The sequence below is a fragment of the Octodon degus genome, unplaced genomic scaffold (assembly GCF_000260255.1).
Source record: "Octodon degus isolate 3935 unplaced genomic scaffold, OctDeg1.0 scaffold00072, whole genome shotgun sequence".
Taxonomy (NCBI): Eukaryota; Metazoa; Chordata; class Mammalia; order Rodentia; family Octodontidae; genus Octodon; species Octodon degus.
The window spans coordinates 4,678,628-4,700,144 of record NW_004524648.1 but is presented as its reverse complement, the minus strand read 5'-3'; the positions used below and the strand labels follow the sequence as shown (position 1 = coordinate 4,700,144).

General features: G+C 47.7%; 1 protein-coding gene across 18 annotated transcripts in view; it reads right to left on the bottom strand.

Annotated features, from left to right (window-relative positions):
- Positions 1–21,517, bottom strand: part of Myo18a (myosin XVIIIA) — a 101,586-nt gene that overhangs the window by 61,986 nt on the left and 18,083 nt on the right. For 4 of the 18 annotated variants that reach the window (XM_023719886.1, XM_023719875.1, XM_023719879.1 and 1 more), the window contains exon 1: positions 2,183–2,260. The exons of 11 other annotated variants lie outside the window; for them this stretch is intronic. Coding sequence is in view for 2 of the 7 variants with exons in the window: in XM_023719881.1 (XP_023575649.1) it covers positions 2,183–2,188 (6 nt within the window). In the remaining 5 variants the exon portion in view is untranslated. Of the gene's footprint in view, positions 1–1,568; positions 1,706–2,182; positions 2,261–21,517 lie in introns of those variants that run through there. 3 more of the 18 variants (XM_023719881.1, XM_023719882.1, XM_023719877.1) reach the window with 2 other exon arrangements.

The window sequence follows — 21,517 nt, the reverse complement described above, 5'->3', positions numbered from 1 at the left end:
GGAGAAGAGAAGAAATAACAGAAATACTAGCAGTAACAGGGTAGTTTGTTTTGTAGTGCTGGGAACTGAAACCAGGAATATGAGTATGGTAGCAAGAATTGTACCACTAGCTGGGCATGGTGGCACATGCCTGTGATACCAGCATGAGGGAGGCTGAAGCAGGAGGACTGCTGTGAATTTGAGGCCAGCCTGGGCTATATAGTGAGTTCAAGGCCAGCCTGCAGTCTGCGCTACATAGGGAGACCCTGACTAAAAACAAAAACAAGCAACAGAAAGAACTGTACCACTGCGGTGGTCATCGTGGTGCATGCCTGTGATCCTAGCACTTAGGGGCTGATGTAGGAGGACTGCTGTTTGAGGCCAGACTGCACTACATGTTAGTTCAAGGCCAGCCTTAACTACATAGTGAGACCCTATCCCCCCCCCCAAAAAAAAGGAATTGTACCGCCCCTAACAGTTCATCTTTACTGTACATTTACTATATACTAGGCACTGTGCTGAATCTTATGGGCATCGTCCCATTGATTTCCATGACACACTTCTGAGATAGACACCCCCATAAGTCCTACCTTACAAATGAGCAACAGAAAGTTTAGAAGTTTAAGTGACCTGCCCAAGGTCTCACAGCAGTGAGGGGCAGCTTTGGTGCTCACACCCAGGTCTGTCCCCTAGCAAAAGCCTCTAAGGCTCGCTCTAAAAGAAGGGAGTCAGCCCTGCCTCAACCTCCTTTGTTCACAGGCATGTGGTCCTTATACACATCAGTTGCCGGAACAATAACGTGAGTAGAAAGAAAGAGGTTCCATAGTGTGCCCTTCCTTCTACCCATGACCTGAACACACTTTACACTAAGCTGCTGAGAAGGTCTGCAGGGAATGATGTAAAGGCCCTGGTGCCAGCCAGAGGAGGGGGAGAAGAGCTTGGCAGGGACACTCTGGCCTTTTTGGTCCAGCCTTCAGTCAGAACCCTCCCCCACCAGGCAAAACAGAAAGCAGCAGAGTGCCCTGGGTCACTGCTGGCTAACCCAGAGGAAGCAGGTGCACTGGAATGGCTTCCTGCTGCCACTGCAGTTGCAGAACGCCCAGGGTTTCTTCCTCCAACGGCTGGGCCTGCTGGAGGCCTCCCTTCCCTGGAGGCATGCTCTGCCCTGCTTGGGGCACTTTGCCATCTACACAGCTATAATCATGCATGACCCTGACTCTGTAAGGGACCTGGTTCTGGTGGCCCAGAGAGCAGGATGGGGTGGGAAGTAAGATCAGGAAGCACCACCTCTCAGGGTGAGGTGCTCCCTCCAGCCCCACCCCCCCTCTGTTCACATACACAGGACTAGAGGCAGGGGCAGGGCAGTCCCTGGGCACAGAGATACGACGGTTCATAGGCACATCTTAGATTCCTGATGCACGTCTGCACCAGGCCAACCCACACATTCTGCCAACTGCTGACTCAACTGAAAACCTTACCCTTGGTGGCTGAAGTTATGGGATAGATGAGAGGCTGCTATGTCTCTCCTCACTTGCTTTTTTAAAGGAACTTACTACTTTAGGGTAATCTCTGCCAAAAAGGAGACTTACAATCAGGGAATTCTTGGGATGCAATCTCCATCCCTTTCAAATGTTGTGGGCAGAGGAATGGAAGAAGCTATGCTGGGTCTCCTCTTGGGTACAGTGAGAAGGAGTGTTCCTACTAATGTCCAGGGTCATCCCCTTCCTCTGTCTGACAAGGAGAAAGTGGGGGAGAGGGCTACACCAGCAACCCAAAGCAGGGACAAGACCTACAAAGGCCAGGGGTGCTAGGACCCCAAGCTTTAGAGGAAATCCAGGTTCTAAGGAACTATGTTCCAAAGCCCTCATGGTTTGTGGGAAACGGTATCACAGTTTGTGGGTGGCAGATACAGTCCCAGGACCTAAGGATTAGAAGACCAGTGCCCCCTCCAAAGCTCTGAAACTCCTAGGTCAGGCTCAAGATGTTGCTCGCCTCTGTGGGGTTTTGAGGCTGCCCAGGCTTGGTAATGCCCTTCCTACTAAGAGGAGCCCCAAGGAGCCCCACCCCTTCCTCCCCACCTACTTTAGCCACATCTAGGGAAACAACAAAAGGCCCCTCCTTTCTTAAATGAGGACACAGGGTAAAAAGCCTGGGACATTTCCGGGGGTGGGGGTGGGGGTGGGGGTGTCAGAGGAACACTCACCCGCATGGCCTGGCCTGGAGCAGCCTAGAGCAAGGAGTCTCCTCTTGCTGCTGCTCCGTTAGCAGCTCAAAATAGCACGGGCTGCAGCACCGCCCCTGGTCCCCTCCCTCTCCTCAGGCCCCTCCCAACGCAGCTGCCCAACCCTGGCTGATCCTGTGGAGAGAGCAGAGCCCTGAGGACTGCGGGTACCAGGTATGTAGAACAAGAGGGAATGTGGCAGGGACAGAGGAGACTCTAGAGTAAGGGCAAGGAATGAGGGGCAGGCAGTGCTGGAGTGTTGGTTAGAGGCAAGGGACAGGGAGGGTGGCACTTTCTTTCTGACACACACCCAGGCTCCTGGACAGCTGAGCTGATATGGCCCCTAAAAATAGCAGAGGAATTTGAGACCTGCAGCTCCTGGCCCCACAGGCCGAGATGAAGCCAAACACATGCACATTTGCACATTCACACATACACACCCCGGCATGCATGAACACTCAATCACAGCAGTGTTCTTAAAGAACACACAAATCACAGGCCTACCACTGCCATCTAAGCACTGCAGCAGAGGCCAAGACTAACATCACATTCAACACAACACACAGGGCCCATTGCATGCTGTGCCCACAGAGACTATAAGATCAGTCTTAAAGCCCACTGTCACCACCTTACTGCAATAAATATGCGAGGACATGCAGAGATCAATTTCTCTGTCTACATACTTCTCCCACACACACCAGCTAGTGGCTGCTCGGGCACAGGGGAAGGTGGGATGGGTGGGGTAGAGTAGGTGGGACTTAGCCTTGCAGACAGAGGAAATTGTGGGTGTCTGACAATAAGCGACGATGGTTTGGAGTGCAGAGCCAGTGCTCCTCAAGAGAAATCTGGCCTGGCGCTAGTTAGCACCATCCGCTACCTAGGTCAGGGCTGGGATCCCTGAGGGGTGTGGACTGGAATGGGACTTGGTAGCCGGATGGAAAAGACAGGATCTGCAAAGCTTAGGAGTTGTGAGTTCTGCAGGGGGCGGGGGGTGGGGGGAGCGGAATAGTCACTGCCTCCCTTTTCCTTGCCAGGAAACAAAGAAAAAGGTGGGGTATTAGCAGGAAGCCAGGGCAGAGGTACCTCCTAACCAGCCTGGAAGAAACCGAGGCTTGCTGCCCTTGGCCAGTTCTAAAAGCTAGTGAGTGGCAAAGAGTATTATTTTCTTCTGGAAGACACGGGAAAGCACCGCCTACAAGACCAAGCCCCAGCTCTCCTCTTGCTACCAGACACTGTAGTTACCTACTCATACTCTACCACACACAGCTTATTAGGACATGGCACATTTGCCTCCGCTTTCCAGGGAGTGCTACATCCTTCCAAGGAGGTCATTTGGTCTCTCTCGGGTATGTGCAATGTCACAAGTTTCTGCATTCCCTAGGCCTTCTTAGGACAGTGGTATCAACTGCAACTGCTTATTGAAAGCCCCTGAAGGGCTTTAGAAATACTGATGCCGGAATCCCACCTATCTCCCTCACAATTTCTGATTTAATTGGTAGGAGAGGGAGGCCTGGGCATTTTATTTATTTTTTACTGGGCATTTAAAAAAAACTCCCAAGGTGAGTATTGTTTGCAGCCAAGGCTGAGAACTGCTTGATGCTAAGGTCTGCATAAGGCCCAGCACAGATGTGCCCACTCATTATATGAATTCAGTGAGTGAATGAGTGAATGAATGAATGAATGAATGGACTTAGCTGTATGATCATAGGCAGGGACCGACATTTCTATAAGACAATGATTAGTCTATATTGACTTCTAATATGAAACAAATATGGAAATATTGTAAAAGAGCTTTGGTTATCAGAGTGTAGTCTTCAGACTAGCCATATTGGCATTACCTGAGGACTTCAGAAATGCACACCTAGGGCCTCATACCACATCTGCTGACTCAAGAACTCCATGTAGGGCCCAGCATGTGTGGCTTACCCTGGCTTTGAGGTGATGCTGATACACATTAAGTGTGAGAACCAAAGCCTGCAAAGAATTCTTCTCAGTGTATCATACTAAGGGTGAGATCTTGAGAGCCAGATTCTTCCTCATAAAACAACTTAAGCTCTCATCAGTTTCTTCATCTGTAAAATGGGGAAACTAATAGCATCTTTTACACATGACTGGATCCTAGTTAAGGGATAAAAGAATTACTGGACATAAAGCTCTGAAAATGTTGTTTGGGACATTAGCTTTCAGTAAGTTTTAACTATTACTGTCTATTCTAGATATAGATAGGGAAGGGGGCACCTTAGACAAAATTTCCACATAATTGATTTCTAGCTAATTTTTCGAAAGGGGCAAAATATTTTCCATTTTAAATAGCTTCCTAAATTCCATTATTATTTACCATCATAAAAGAAACACTGTTTTGTTCTCTCTCTGTCTCTCTCTTTTTCTCTCTCTGTCTCTGTCTCTCTGTCTCTCTGTCTCTCTCTCTTTCTGAGACACGGTCTTGCTATGTAGTTCAGGCTGGCTTTGAACTCAATCTGTAGCCCAGGCTGGCCTCAAGGCAATCATCCTGCCTCAGCCTCCTAAGTGCTAGGATTATAGGTGTCTATCATCATGCCCAGAGAGTCCACTTTATTAAAGATCTCAAACTCAGCTTTCCCTGGTGTACCCAAACCACTGCCACACCACCCTATAATGCTATAATGAAAGTCATCTTGTCCCCACAAAGATGACTCTTGACTTTCCAGCCAGGCTACAAGGGGCTTTTGCCCCATCAAGGCTGAAAGACTCTCAGAGGCAGGCACTAGCCCCTTCCTAGACACCACAGATGCCCCAAAATCTCTGACATGTCTGTAATGAGGAAGGCCAGCGGCCTTTCATTACTGTGTATTTGCTTTTTTGTTCTTTTGTCCCTTACGACATCATCAGCTGTCACTTGCCTGATAGCGTGTAGCAAGTCTCAAGCAGTCTTACTTTCTTCTAATACGCTTTTTCAGTCCTTTCTTCTAAGGGCTGAAAAAGCAGACAACCAGGCCTCCTGGAAGAGTATCCAAAAAAGAACAAGTGGGTGTCAGCAAACCTGCAGGTTCTCCACTTTTTTTTTTTTAATGTGTGTGTGTGTGTGGCCAGCTCAGCCCACCAGGGGGCGGGGCTGGCTGGCATGTGGTGCTAGGGTATTGAACCATGGTCCCTGTGCTTTGCTAAACTTGTTCTAAGTAGGTGCTTTAGACCACTGAGCCATCTCACCAGCCCCCAGGTTCTCCATTGAGTGAAGGGCCTGGGCTTTCCCACCAAGGACTTCGAGTCTGCTATTGTAGCTGCTAAGAGCCTTCTAGGCCTACTGTTATCCAGCAGTGCTTCTGGAGATGACTTCTGAGTGACTGAAGTGTCACTTTAACCTGCAGTCTTGCTCTGAGTACTAGTAACCACGTGCCCCTCCACACCTCTTCTCTATTTAGATGACTAACTCCTGCCACTTTTGTCTCACATGCCTAGTTACCAAGAGAGATCATCTCAAACCAGTTTCACTTCCTCTAGGGGACAAGGCAAGCTCTTGTCAGAGGCGGAAACCCAAGGCCCCAGAAGGCCATTCAGCTTCACACCTGCCCACAACCAGTTCATCTGCAGCTTAAAGATGAGTGCTGCTTTGGCATGGTTCACACCTTCCCTGAGCCCAAGAATCATTCTGGGGCCAGGTGGGCAATTTCCAAGCAGCCGGGCCACTCCAGGCCCCCTCTGCCTCCTGCCTAGAACAGCCCCTCCTCAGGACTTTGTGTCCTCACTTCTGGTGCTCACTCCTTTGTCCTTTCTCAGGCAGAACTCTCCATGTTCTCCGCTTGCACCACCACCAGAGCCTTGGCTCCCCCTCTCCATAGCTCCCCATCCCTGGAAGCCAATCTTGAGTCCATCTTCTTTATGAAGCCTGCAAACAGCAGGAAGTGGGCAACTGGATACACTTGGGACTGCATCCCAGCTTGGCCTCTTCCTTGTCATCTCTACCTCTCAAGTCTCTGCTAGTTTTGCTTTAAAATAATATACCTCTCTTAAAGTGTTGTTATCATATAAGCACTTGCCTGGCAAGCACAAGGGCCTGAGTTCAATCCCCAGTTCCACAAAAAAAAAAAAAAAAAAAAAGAGTTGTTATAAGGATAGAAAGAACAGTACGTGTAGGTGCTGGCAAATTGCAGGTAGCAACTAAATGATTAATATCATTAAATTATTTAAAAACACAGCATTCATTGTTTATACCTAACCCCCCCAGAAGTGGCGGGGGGGTTAGGTATAAACCTAATATATTATAATATATATCATATAATAATATTAAATATTATAATAATTATAATGTATTATTATATTGTAATAAATATATTTATTATATTTAATGTGGCACTCTATTTTTCTTAGTACTGAAGATTAAACCCAGGGTCTCCTACACAATAGGCAAGTACTCTACCACTGAGCTACACCGTAGCCTATTGTGTGCAGCCCTTTTAATTTTATTTTGAGACATGGTCTCATTAAATTACTCAGACTGGCCTTGATGCGGTACTCTATTATGTAACTGGAGCCACACATTATATAGGATTTGATTCTGAAGTCGGCATGTAAGTCACATATAGTGAATGTTCAAAAGCTCCTGCAAAATCCCTTAAGTTGCTCACAAAGCATAGCACATGTTGCTTTATACAAGCAATGGTCTCTCTTCACCCATGGCTTCACTTTCTACTTGCAGTTACGTGAAGTCATTCATAACCTGAAAATATCAAGTAGAAAATTACAGAAACAATTTACATTGTAAATTGCACATACTTTTGGGTATCGCGGTATGAAATCTTGTACCTTCCTACTCTCACACCTAGGAAGTGAGTCATCCCTTTGCAGCGTATGCAGCATATCCACACTGCACATGCTTCCCGCCCATTTACTGGCTTAGTAGCTGTCTCGGTTATCAAGTGAGTCTTTCAGTACTGAAGTGTTTGTGTCCAAGTAACCTTTATTCTACTTAAAATGGCCCCAAGGCACAAAAGTAGTGATTCTAGCAATTCAGATATGCCAAAGAGAAACCACAAAGTACTTCCTTCAAATAATAAGATGAAAACTAAACATTAAGATATTTTGAAGGACCAGCCAGATAGCTCAGTGGACTAAAGTGCCTGCATAGGCTGAGCGCAGCAGCTGGGGTTTGATCCCCCGTGTGCCGTGCTGGCCCCACCCCTAGGGCACACTGAAACGGCCATTAAGACTTGGCATGGTGACGCGCACCTGTAATCCCAGCGCTTGGGAGGCTGAAACTGGAGGATCACTATGAGTCCGATCTGTGTAGTGAGACTCTGTAGACCCTGTACTAAATATATTAAAAAAAAAAAAAAGATATTTTGGGAGGTCACATTTACACAACTTTTATTACCATATGTTGATATAATTATTCATCTTATAACTAGTTATTGTTAATCTCTTACTCTCTAATTTATAAATTAAATTTTACACTATGTTTGATCAAAATACATGGCGAATGCTTACATTTAAAATTTTTATTACAGTGAAGTACACACTGCCATTAATTCCTTTCTCTTTGAACATATCCCATCATTCTTGCCACTTTCTGGAGAAGTTCTGAAGTCCTCCTTTGTGAGGATCTTTACAAGATCAAAAGTACAGTGAACGCAGCTGTTCACTACCATCCAACAGCAAAGCAGCCTTGTAAAAACATTACACAATGTCCTTATTTACCTTATTCACTGAACCTGTGAATTCCAGCTCTTCTCCAAAGTCAAAATGACCATGAGAGGTAAATGTTTTGAATTGATTCAGGACATCAAGGCAGCCATGACAGCATAACTAAAGACACAAAAAAAGGACTTCTGGAATTGCTTCAGAAAATGGCAAGAATGATGGGATAAGTGTGTTTGACATCAAGGGGAGTATTTTGAGGGGGATTAAGGGCAATGTGTCTTTTCTGTTAAAAATTCAAAAAATTTTAAGCATTCACCACATTTCTGGGTTACACCTTATATATAGAAACAAAACACTGTATATCTAGGACTTGGGACTAGTCATGTTTTCTAGCATCTACTGAGATCTTGGAACCTAGCCCCTATGTGCAGAGGGGTCCCTGAACTGTCGCCCTATAGAATATATAGCTGTACAAAATAATATTTTTATAATTTTAGATTATGCTAATGTAGTTTCTTACACAATCATACAGTTGAGTTTATTAAAGTTAGTTGTGCCTAGGACATGAATACAGAGCATAAATTAACATTCTGAATGGCAACTATTTAAGCTTGCTCTCCTTCTACTTCCTTTATATCTCATTCCATTCCCCAGTGTGAAACAGAGAGCAGGTGTCCAACAAAAATTCACTGATTTACCAGCTGATCTGGAAGGTACACACATAATAAGATAGATAGAAAAGTTGGGAAGCAAGGGGACATCTATGAGGTAGCAACTTTACTGCTCTGCTCTCTCACAGTGGTGTCATGGCTGAGCAAAAGGTCGTTGGCCAAGCAAAGTAGATAAGCAGAGCTGGGGCAGATCAGACAGGAGACTCTGAGGTAGGTAGAGGAAGCATTCACTTAGACCACTGGCAGTGTCATGTAATGTCTCACAGTGGACACTGTAGGGAAGTACAAGGCCTCCTTTTCCATTTCCTGCAACTGCCTTACGAGCTTCTGGAGACAGAGGTTGTCTGTTGTTCATTATTGTAACTCTACCTAGCATTGAGCCCTTCTCAGAGACACAGACAGAGGCAAGCAAGGAAACAAGATGAATCCTACTGAGTTCCTACCTTTCAACCAACTGAGAGATAAAAAAAAAGCCACTTAAGAATGTGCTCAGTGCTCCAACGGGGGCATCAACAATGGCCTAGGGAAGTCAGGACCAAAAAACTGTCTCAAAAAGAAGGGAGAAGAAAAGAGAATGACAAAGCACAGTGGGAAAGAAAAGATGTGGACAGTACATCTGGACAAAATGCAGGATACATAAAGAAGCATAGGAGAGACAGAACTAGAAAGGGGGTGCAAGGCGGGAGGCAGGAGGCTGTGTGCTACGTACTGTAATTGTTTTGTGTGTTGTTCCTACAGCCTGATAGGCACTTCTCTACCTTCTGAGGACAATTTTTCTCTGGAACCCACCCTGGCATGTAATTTCGGCCTAGCCAGTAATTAATCATATCCCTCAGCTATAGGGTTGGTGACCTGATCAGTATCAAGGATATACAATAAAACTTTGGGATTATCAAAAGAGTCATGCTTCTTTCCCCGAAGATCTAAACCTAGGGCTAGACTGTTCTGCCATTAGTGGTATGAGGATCAAGCCACCCTAGATGAGCTGAGAGAATAGGCCTGGGTCCTGTTCACACTGTGTAAGTTTCCAGAAAAACCTATTTCCAGTCCTGGATTTTTTCAGATATCTGAGCAAGTGCATTCTTTCTTTTTAAGCCAGTTGAGCTGGGCTTTCTGTCACTTGCAATTAAAACAGGTATGTCTGAGACAAAAGCAAAGTAAAAAGCGTAAAGGAAAAACAAAGCACGCATATACTGAACACACTAGCCAGAAATCAGGCACAGTGCTACTAATTTCTTTCACAAAACCCTGAGAAATTAAATGTTGAAAGGGGAATCAGGGGCTGGTGAGATGGCTCAGTGGTCTAAAGCACCTACTTAGAACATGCTAAGCTAAGCAAAGCGCAGGGACCACGGTTCAATCCTCCAGCACCACATGCCAGCCCGCCCCGCCCCCTGGTGGGCTGAGCTGCCCCCCCCCACAAAATAAATATATTTTTTTAAAAAAGGGGGGGATCATAGACTGGGGAGCTAAGATTTACATAATTAAATAACTGCCTATGACCGCAAAGATAGTGATCAGCAGGGCCCGGATTTGGACTCAGGTGGTTTAGACTGCAAAGCCTGCTCCTTCCATATATCCAGGGCATGCAAACAAGAGAGTCACAGCAGGCTGCTGGACACTGAAGGGGCAAGACTGAATCTGTGCTCCAGGGATGCTGATCTCAGAGAGATACAGGGTGAGAAAGAAGGCTACAAGCAGAAGGCCCACAAGAAAGTCAATGTAATGGCCAGATAAGGAGTACCTGCTTAGGATTGTGGCACAGGATAGTGAAGAGAAGGTGACACAAGAGAAAGAATCTTCAAGACCTAGTGGCCATTGGAGGAGGATGGGTGATGACAGGAGGTTGGGGAAAGGAATCAAAGATGTTGAAGCTGAATAGGTCAGCAAAGAACCATTATGCAAATGAGTGGTGTCAGATGGAGGCTGGCTTAGTGGGAAAGTTTAGAAAACATTGAGACTGTTTTCATATCTTAACAACAACAAAACAAAATATTTCCCTGACTCTATTATCCCTGTAGTTCCCCCTTATAAATCAAAGTTTCTAAAATATAAAATAAAAAGGTCCTCACAAACCACCTCCATTTTTGGATACAAATTGCATAATATTTGTATTACTACCTTTAAGTGTGTAAGATGTCGCTAATGGGACTCTATTTCAGGACACTGAGGGGAGAGTGCGGTTTAAAGCACTCGGCCTTCAGGGCTGGGGAAGGCCACTTCTGACGTCCCCAGCCTTAGGACAGTCTTCACCTGTCTGCGCAGAGCGTCAGGGGAGCAGTGCCTTCCGTTTCCTGAAAGGAACTATCCTTAAGGATAGTTAACACTTTCCTAATTAAGAAAGTGTTACCACGCGAGTGGCAGCTCTCTGATTTTAAAATTTTACTAGCTCCCAACAACCAGTGGCCCAAAGCCCAGACATTTGGCGCCCTCGGTGGCCACAGTCGTACCAGCACATTTCTTCCGGCAGTCAGATTTACCCCTCCGGCCCGCGCAGCCTAGCCCCGCCCCTCAGCCGGCACATGGGCGGGGCCAAGGGGCGGAGGCAGGCTTCGCGCATGCGCCCAGAGCCCCTGGCTACACCACCCTGCAGGGCTTCCGCAACCCAGCAGAGGGCAGCAATCCCCTCTTTACTGACACGCTGGCACCGCAGAGGCCCCAGGATTTCACCTCCACCAGGCCGGCCTCCAGCCTCCGTCCCAGGGAGGCATCCAGGGATCTGGAGGTGTAAGGGGGCCACAAGGGCAAGATGGCCTCTCTGCCCAACCCAGGAGGGATAACAGTAAGACTAAGTAGGGATAAGCTCTGTGCTCACTTTGCTTTCATCACCATTGCCTTATCCCTAGTTCCTAAGACAGTCCCGTCATACTACATACAGGCATTTAATAAGTGTTTATTGATGGAATAAAGTGAATGAATGCATGGTCCAGAGACTCGAGACACCTTCTGTCCTGTGTTGTGGGCAGGAGTCCAGAGCAATCAGGAGAGTCCGTGGGCATGGGGTGACCAGGTCAGATCAGTGACCCCTACATGGAGTCTCTCCCTTGCCCTTACATTCTGCCAGCCCCTTCCTTGGTACACCCAAAAGTTTGTTCCAGGCCTGATGCCACCCACAATCTGGGTACAGAGCCCCAGAAAGGCTACTGGGCTAACTCTGTCAAGAACAGGAGTGTGTCCCCAAAGACAAGTCAGTCAGATCCTGGCTGTCTGCATGGACCACCTGACTGGCAGGTCCGGCAGGCCTTCTGCTCCATAGCCTCTAAATGTTAGGAATTTCCTCATAGCCTGTGGGAATTTCCAAACTGCCTCTGCTTTCCCAAGCTCCCATAAGGCCCAGAGCCAAAAGCCAGCCTTGAGAATGGCTTCCCCAAACCCTCCGCACCCCTGCCCCCAAATCTCATGAAGACTTGGGTCACTCCTCAGCCCTCACAAAGACTAGGGTCACTATTCAGCTACTAAATGCACCACATACGCTCTATTCCCATCCCACCCCCTCTGGCAGACATGTGAGAATGAGCATAATAAACCATTGTTCTCTTTTTCATAGAAATGACAACTCTTCTCTCTTTCCACAAAAGAAAAAAAGAAAACCAGTTTAAGAGTCAGCCACACTGAAATAAATACGGCATCAATGAAATCTTCCTGGGTGTGAGTGTTAGTGGCCTGTGCACTTATTCTCAAATCAGAGGAGGTCCCTTTAGATGCACCTCAGGTTCCTCCAAATACTCGACATTCATAAGTATTTAAGGATCTGTGCATTTGCCTCTGGAGGCTCCTATTAGTCATGATGCACCTCAGGTTCCCCCAAATACTCGACATTCATAAGTATTTAAGGATCTGTGCATTTGCCTCTGGAGGCTCCTATTAGTCATGCTTCTAGCAAGCTCTGAAATGAAAGCAAAGCACACACCCAATCCCCACAGAAGCAGAAGGAAGCAAAAGCCTCTCCTTTGCCTGCCAGCCCTCAGCCCCACGTGAATAGCCCTGCCAAATCCACTGGGCATGTGAGCACCTGTGTGTAACGAAGCTGGAAGAAGACGTGCTTGGCAAGGTGGGGAAGCACTGCCCTAGTTGTGTGGCACAATGCCAGAGACCTGTTGGCCCTGGGGCATCAGGATTCCAGAACTGGTAAAGCAGAGAAGTTGCCAGAGAGAACAAACCTTCCTTCCTGAAAGGAAGGGGAAATGTCACCAGGCCCAGCCTCACCAGGGAGACTGCAGGAACAGACAAGTTTCAAGAAAACACCCCTCCTTCATCTCTTGCTAGGAGTGATCTGGAGCTTCACTGTCAATATGGTAGCTGCTGGCTACCAGAGCTAGTAAAACTGAAGTCAAAACAATGGGGAACTTCTCATTAAATTAAAGTCAAGGGGCGGGGGAAAGAGCTTAGTAGAATAAGCACTTGCCTGGCAAGCTCAGGGGCCGGAGTTCAATCTCCGGTTCCACAAAAAAAAAAAGATAAAAAAATAAATAAATTAAAGTCAAATAAAATTTTAAATTTCGTTTGTCAGTTACATCTCATGTACTCATCAAAGTACTCATGCACTTGTTACATGTGGGTCACAGCCACAGAACTGAACAGCACTGACGACAATGATTTGCCACTTTCTCTGCTGAACAGGTCTGATTTAGAGATTTCCCCCTTCCAGTTTGTTCTGGTCATTCTTGCCAAAGCCTCATTTAGATGGTAGCTCTAACTACCTGCTGTCTGCTCCCACCCTACCCCCAATCTTTTTAGACTCCTGTCAGCACGCATCCTGTCTTATTTCCTAGTTCTCAAAAAAGTGGGGGAGGGGACTGAAGTTGTATTTAACACCCAGCCTCAGAGCAGAAGCCAGATGCTATGGGGCTGAGAAGACAAGACTGAATGGAAGGCTGTCCCCACCCCAAGGCATCCAGGCCTGGAGAAAGCCCCTCAGTGCCACACAATCATTCATTGTTTCCATGGTTTCTGGGCCATGCATGAGTAAGACATCTGGAACATAGTGGCCTGAGGGTTTCCCTAGCACCCACTGCAGGCCTCATCTGATGTTAGTGCTCCAGAGAGACATCCCAGTAGAACCCTGAACAATCAAGGGCAAGTAAGGCCAATGAAACTTCGTCCAAGGAAGCATGCCAGGAGTTCTGCCATGGAGTGGTGAGCCATAACTAGACAGCTCCCTGCAGTCAGCAGAAGGAACCAAGTGAGGAAGGAGAAGAGTCATGAATTCTGGACACCTGCAGCATACTGGAGGCTCAGATGAACTCCACCAGTTCATCACACTGGGGCTGGGGAGATAGCTCAGTGGTCTAAGCGCCTGCCTGGAAAGCGCAAGGTCCCAAGTTCAATTCCCAGTACTGTGTGCCATGCCAGCCCCAGAACCCCCAGCGGGCCTTGCCAGCCCCAAAACATGACGTGGTGGCGCATGCCTGTAATCCCAGTGCTGGGGAGGCTGAGACAGGAAGATCACTACAAGTCTGAGCTGCATAGTGATATGCTGTATGCAACTAAAAATTAAAAAAAAAAAAAAAAGAAATCCACCACATCATATCACAGGGCAGTTGGGGGGCAAGCTCCTATGTGCAATAAAACGAGGGGTGAGCAGACCCAGGACTGGCAAATCACAGCTGCCTCCTGTTCTGTGCCTCAGTTCTTGCTTAGCCCTAACCTAGGTGGGCTGTCAGGACCAAGACAAGCATACAGTAAGCTGCAGAAAGATCCTACCACTCCCCCCCCCCCCCCCCGCAAAAGGTGGTAGAATGAGTGTGTGCCAATGGGAAAATAGCTAGAAAAAAGCCTGGTACTCCAAAGATATTGCCATCAGTTGAGGAAGTCACAGACAAGGCAGAACAATTTGCAAAACTGGCACCAAACAAGAGAGCAGATTGGAAACTCAGCGCAACGCCATCCCACTCTAAAATGACATGTGGCTTTGCGTACACTTGGGTCTATATCCTTATCTCCACCTGAAATGCACTTTGGGCACAAACACCAGCCTGAGGACAAGAGTAAAGGACTCACAGCTGAGCCATTAATAGGAACAGCCTGTGGCATTCTTGTGGGCAGATGATCCATGCTACCAGGCACCCAGTGCTGCCCAAAGTATCAGAAATGAATTAATGACCATGATAATGGTGACTTTGGAGCCATTACAGTAGTTTTCCCCAATTTATGATTCCACTTGCTGAAGTTTTACTTACTTACAGTCGATTATATTCCAAAAGTATTAAGTGGAAAATTCCAGAAATAAACAATTCATCAGTTTTAAATAACTTTTGTCACAGTGAAATGTTCTTATCATTACTATTGATCTCTTACTGTGCCTAATTTATAAACTTTATCCTAGATATGTATGTTCAGGAAAAACATTATATATATAGGGTTTGGTACCATCCATAGTTTTGGGTATCTATTAAAGGTCTTCAAATATGGATAAGAGAAAAAAAATATGGATAAGAGGGGACTGCTGTACTCAAGGGCACTATTTTGAAGCATGAATCTAAGTGATTTTATATGTATTGGTCTATTTAATTCTCGGAACAACAAGAAAAGTACTATTTTACAGGAAGAGTACTATTTTACAAATAAGGAAAATGAGGCCCAGAAAAATTAAATAATTACCCAAGATCATTAGCAAGCCAGAATTTGGACTAGGCAATCTGGCTGGAATCCCCATAATGCCCACCATATTTATTGACAATACCCACGCAACCACAAGGCGCTCCTGATTTCTGGGCCCTTCTGCATCTGCTTTCTTCTCATTGTTCTCTCAAAGGAAGTTAAAGCAGTTTCTACCACCAAAACCAACCTTTCCATTCAACTATTTGCCCAGGATCTATTCCTACAACAAGAGCTACAGACTGGAGATTCTGAAGAGAACAAGTAGGACAAAAGATAGGGGACCGGTTATAGGATGGGTTCCTCTTTCAGTGGCGCAGAAAAGAGACCTGAAAACCAATAACTGAAGACAGGCCTAGGGGCTGAGTAGGGAGCCCAGGAAATTTAGAAAATTCAGCCTCTCTGCCCCAGAGACCAAGTCCTCTAATTTACAATCAGCATTCTCCTGGACAGAGAAGATGACTGCTGATTAGATGGAAAACTGGAGGCTAATGTTTTGGAGTACCCTGGGAAAAAGAGACATCTGAGTTCAGATTCTTCAGGGGGTGGGTGTGGATGGCACCCAGGCCATTCCCTGGCTGTCCTGCCATAGAGCCCAGTTTTGCAGTTCTTTTCCTCTGGTCAAGGCCAAGTAATGATGGGTGGAGGCAAGGAACAATAAAGAAGCCCTGGGAGAGGAATGCAGACAAGCATCTGTGGGCCTGCAAAGGTGATTCACCTCCCAGGAGGGAGGGTGAGGGCATTTCTGGTGGGATGGTCAGGCTGGCACCCCTTACCTTCTTCAAGCCTAGGCCTCATTCCTTCCTCTCCCTCACCCCAAACAGAAACTGCTTTTATTGTTCAGAAATCCTGAGGCCAGAATCTCAGGCTACTGTTTATGAGGCAGGGGCTCTGCCAGGGAAAGCCAAGTGCTAAGGGGAACAGGGATGTTTTCTGGTCACTGGATTCCAGGAAGACAGACCACAGCAGTCCCCCTAGCCTTTTAAGGCTGTGGGCCCAGTTTTCCTCTTGACTCTATTGATCTTGATACATGTCCAAATGAATGGTACTTGACCTCACCCTGTGCCTCTGTTCTTTAGGTAACCGAGGTGCCTGCCAAGGAGGATGCTAAGCTGTGCCAGGCTCATCAGAGGCTGGATCCCTATAGTGTCAGGCACACAGGCTACCATGGCCTGTACTGTCTCAGGGACAGCAAGGCAGAACATGCCAGCCTAGCCAGGGAGGAAGCCTTGTATCACTCTGAAGCCAGAGCTCCTGCAATCAGCTCCACCGTCAAATCAGTGCATAAATAGGAGATGGGATGTGGGATGAGGCAGAGCCCCAGCCAGAAAGACCTCACCCAAGGAGACAGTATCAGTCCCTTCACCCTCACCATGTCCCTGGAAGGTTCCCCTGGAACCTCTAGACACTTTCTTCTCCATGTCATGGAGCTGGGCATGAGACTGTGTGTCATACTGCCTGACAGTGTTGTCACTGTTTGGCCCCTATCCCATGCCACCCAGGGCCAAGATCAAGCTTTCTGCAGATGTCCTCAGTTGTGGTGAAAGAAAAAGCTCCTTGATCACAGGAATGGTACCCTGAGCCTCTCTCCTCCACAGTGTGACACTGAGCAGGTGATCCTCAAGGCTTGCTGACATCTACCCTAACTGCTTAGGACATTCATACCTGGCCTTCTCTACAGCCCAGAGCTGTAGCTCTTTCCTCTCTTGTAAAGAAGGCCCTCTCCTGCCGTAGAGTCAGGAGAGCCTCCTAGTCCCACTGGAAGTGCCCTGAAAGATCTCCCTCCCTGGGTATCCCTGCTTGCCACAAGGTCTGGCAGTGAGAGAAGCTGGAGAGACAGAGAGGAAATGAGTCAGCTCCTTGCAGAAATGGAGCAAAGAGGGAGGAGCCAGCAGAAATGAGATCAGAGGGCAAAGAGCACAGGAATCAGAAAGGTCACTAAGAGAGGAACCAGGCTATGGAGATGTTGTGGGGCCTACACAGTAGAAGATAGATATGGGTGACAAATTCAGCAGAAGCCCCTCCTGCCATGGCTGAGTGGCCCTGGTAGACCAGAGAACTTAAGTATGCCAGGCAGGCCCCACCTGAGGATGGAATCTGAGGTGGTTCCCCATCCTGACTCACACTGGGGCTGGAGGAAGTGAAGCATTATGGGAAATGGCCAGCCTCTTCTCTCCTCAGAGAGGTGGAGTCTCTCAGCTCCAAGGCCTCCTGCTTCCTCACCTGAGCCCTACAACTCCAAAAGTCCAGTTCCCCCTGAACTGCCCCAAGACAGAAATGTCAGTGTTTCCCAGAGAGCACTTGGACAGAGCCTGGACCCCAAGAGCAGAGCAATTCCAGAAACCCTAGCACTTGCCCCTAACCTCTCTAGTTTTCCCTGCCCTTGTGGGAGCTGTCCCCAGGCTCCAGCTGGAATCTGTTGTTCTGACTGGGATAGATTCTTGCTGTGAAAATTCCCAGCCTGCTGATATTCCAGAAATCCAGGGAAAGCAGCAGGAGGGCAAAGGAAGCATTAAGCCCTGCCTGGCCACATTCCAACTCCTCAGAGACCTAAAGCCAGTGAGACAGGCACATTCCTCCAGGCTCCCATGGATGGGACACTGGGTGGCCTGCAAGTAACCCTCAATCTCCTCACATAGGCCAGGTGACTCAAGGAGGACTCCTATGCAGAGGCAGGAAACAGGCTCTACCCAGGACCCTCCTTCTGTAGACTATGCTCTTGCAGGCCTACAAAGACCAGTTCTCCTCCAGTCCTATGAGACACCAATTCCTTGGACACAAGAGACAGAGTTAGTGGGTAGAGGTGGCTCATGATAATATACTTCAGAGAAGCACCAAGGCTTGGTAAGGAGGAGAGTTCCAGGAACCAAAAATCAAAGAAGAGGAGATGAGGGAAAGGAAAACCAGTTCCTGGTTAGAGAACCATCTTTCCTTCAACAAATATCCGCTGCTCTCATGAAGTGCTCCAGAAATGGAGAAAGAATCTTAACAACTAATCAAGCATAGTCTTGATGGATGCTATTAGGAGGATGGTTTATGTCAGAATAGGAATCTGACATGGTCAGCAAAGGCTCCCCAAGGAAGGGACCTTCAAACCAGGGCCATTATGCAGGTGGGCAGGGAAAAGTACTATCCATGATGAAGCCAATAAGAATAGTAGGATTGCACACCCATCCACCATCATTCTTCACCCTCTTTTCACAATGCATTCCGTGCACAGCTCCCTACAAGGAAGAGGAGCTTGCTTGTGGCCACAGGTGACATTCGAGGGATCCTGATACCCCTAGTGCTTCAGAGTTCAGTACCAGCATGAGAGCATGAGCCAAAAAGGGGGGAGGCAATGTTCCTGCCACTGGATCTATTCTAGAAGGAAGGAGGGGACACACTGTCTCTCCACCACCTGTTGGGACCCATACCCAAACCTGCCAATGCAGCTGTCACATCCTTTCTTGAGGCTTCACCCAGCAATCCTTTTTTGCTTCTCCCAGTTCCCACCATCTGAATCCTGCCTGCAGCCATTGGGTGGGCTCACTTCTGGTTGCTCTCAGGAGACACTGAGTGTGCCAGTCACACCCCTGTGCAGGATACCACATAAATTAAGGAAGAGGGTCTTGATAGCTCAGCAAACATAAAAACTTCTAGAATTGCTGCATGTTTTGGTATTCATGCACACAGCGAGGGAGGCCAGTCAGCCTTGGCTTCTTCCCTTCTGAGGGACACACAGGAGGTGAAATTTCTAGAGGCACTGCACTTAATAGCTGTGCACTCTTGCACAATTCGCTTAACCTTAACTGGTAATTTAATAATCAGTAATTCGTCTTTAAACAAAGATCATTCTAATACCTACTTCAAAGCATTGTTGGGAAAGTTAAATGAGTTAATACAGTGCTGGCTATCCAGTGGACGCTCGCCATGAGTCCCATCTTCCATTACTTTCCATGCCTTCCCTCAAGGAACCTCTGTTCAGCAGAATCTTAATCAGATTCAGTAAACACCTCTTAGGGAGTGTGTCTGTGCTCTGCAAGGTCCTGGGCACCACACTGAGAACCCCCTACACTCTTCTATGGCCAGTCTGCAAAGTACCCGAGCTCTATTGCACCAGGGCAGAATGCCATGCCCGATTCTGAGCGATACATGGCAGCAGATTAAGGGAGCCAGTGTGGTGACCCAGGTCTAAGGAAATAGTTTCCCAACCAAACTAAGCCAACAACTGAAAAAATAAGCTTTGCTGACACTGTCCCCTGTATTTAACAGAACAGAAGCTGCTGCCAAACACCATGCGGGACTCTAGAGTTGGCTCCCCAACCAAAACAGCACAGCAGGGGGTGGGGGCCTGTGAAAATGCCACTCCTTTATAGTGCCTGTCTGGCAAAGTGGGTGCCCACAGTGCTGCTGGATGCCTGGGGCACATCCTTACCCACTGCCCAGGACCGACAATGGAGGCGCCAGGCGACTTGCCCGGGCAGCAGGGGAGCCCCCACCTCAACTGGGTCATGGATCCCACTGCCCCCATCCCAGATGCTGCCTTCCACCCCAGGCTGAAGGGAGGGGAGTCTAGCAGCTCAATGTAGTGGGGTGGCGGGAACCCTGCTGGCAGGCAGAGCGCGTGCTTGTGGTTTCTGGGAAACGCTGTAGAGATTTGCAGCATTTTTAAAATACTTGTGCTCCCACCCGCCACACACCCCCGTTTGCCCCACTCCCCAGCCACCCCTAGTCAGGGTGTTTGCCTATCTGGTATTTTCCAGAACAGTTTCGATGTAAATAAGAGAGATTAGAAGGAAGTAAAGGGCAGAGGGCAGAGTGGCTGGGGTATCAGTGCAGGCCAGAATAGTTCTGGCCAGGGCAGGCTGTATTTTAAGACTCTGCTCTTTCCTAGGCATGGTGACACATACCTATAATCCCAGCACTCCAGAGGCTGAGCCAAAAGGATGGCTGTGAGTTCAAGGCCAGCCTTCACTACATAGTGAGACCCTGTCTCAAAAAAAAAAAAAAAAAAAAAGACCGTGCCCCTGTGCCAGGGCTCCAAGCTGAGCCTGCAAAAACAACCAATGACCACTCTATGTACCCACATCCAGTCCAATGTGGTCTGGGCACTGAGCCCACCACCCACAGGCTGGGTGACCAGTGTACTATAGGACTGACTGTTGTTTGTCTAGCATCTCATAGAGAAGAATACAGGATAGTGTCTCCAAAGACAAAAAAAGGAGAGTTGGCAGGGCAGAAGTGACCGGGCCTACTGTTCTACCCTTGCTAGTCCTGTGGTAATGTCACTAATCCTAACAGATAACCCCCTGAGCTGGGCATGGTGGGGCATGCCTATAATCCCAGTACTAGGGAGGCTGAGGCAGGAGGATTGCTGCAAATTTGAGACCTACAAAGTGAACTCAAGGCCAGCCTGAACTACATAGTGAACTACTGTCTCAAAAAGGCAAAAAAACAGATAACCCCCAAACAGTCCCAAAAACCTTCTCTCCACTACTTCTTGTACGCTTAACAGCTGCCCACCGGCCCCTCATTACCAAAAGGACCCAATTTGGTTTCACGCTGAGCTCCAAGTCAGGGATCTCACATGGCAAGACTCCAGTGCCAGAGGTGCCTGAAGCTTTGGCACAAAATAAAATAAAAATTTCTTGTTTAAAACAAAAACAAAACAAGAAGAAAAGCTTCCAAGGTTCATTTGGAGTAAAACTAGGAACAGAAGCATTCTAAAACACTGAACCGAGGTAGCACCAAGCTGTTCTCCCACCACCAGAAACCCTAGGAAAGGCCAGCACTCAGAAGCCAGCCTGGCAGATGTGGAAACGATAAGGTTTCTAGGCTGTCCTTGGAATCTGCAGGTCCCACTTCTGATGGCACCCAGGAACTCTGGGGACAAAGCCCCTAGGGTATCCATAACAGCCGAGGGGGCTCCCGGCTTTATCTTGTGCAGACGACCTCCACTGGCCAAGAGTCCTACAGGGCCACTTCTGACCAAGCTTGCTCAGCTCCAAAAAGCTGGGAAAGGTCAATCATAAGTGACCTTGCCTACTCCATAAACATGCTTATTTTATTAAAACCTACAAAGTACAGCTCACAGAGTGAAAAGCGTAAGTCTTCTTTGAGCCTCCAATTCTATCCTTCTTAGCTAATTCACCAGGAGTTAGCTGGGGGTGTGTCCTTTTCCAATTTAACCTGTTAAACAGGAAAAGAACCGACTGCTTCTTTCTCCCTGCTTCATGCACCTCTACAGAGAGCATCCAGTGTCCCCTCTTTTCCTTCACCTGTCTGTCACAAAGGATAGAGCTGAAGAGAAAGTTTAGACAAAAGCATCTGGGGGGCTGGAGAGATGGCTTAGTGGTTTAAAGCACCTACTTAGAACAAGCTTAGCAAAGCATCAGAGACCACGGTTCAATCCCCCAGCACCACATGCCAGCCAGCCCCGCCCCCTGGTGGGCTG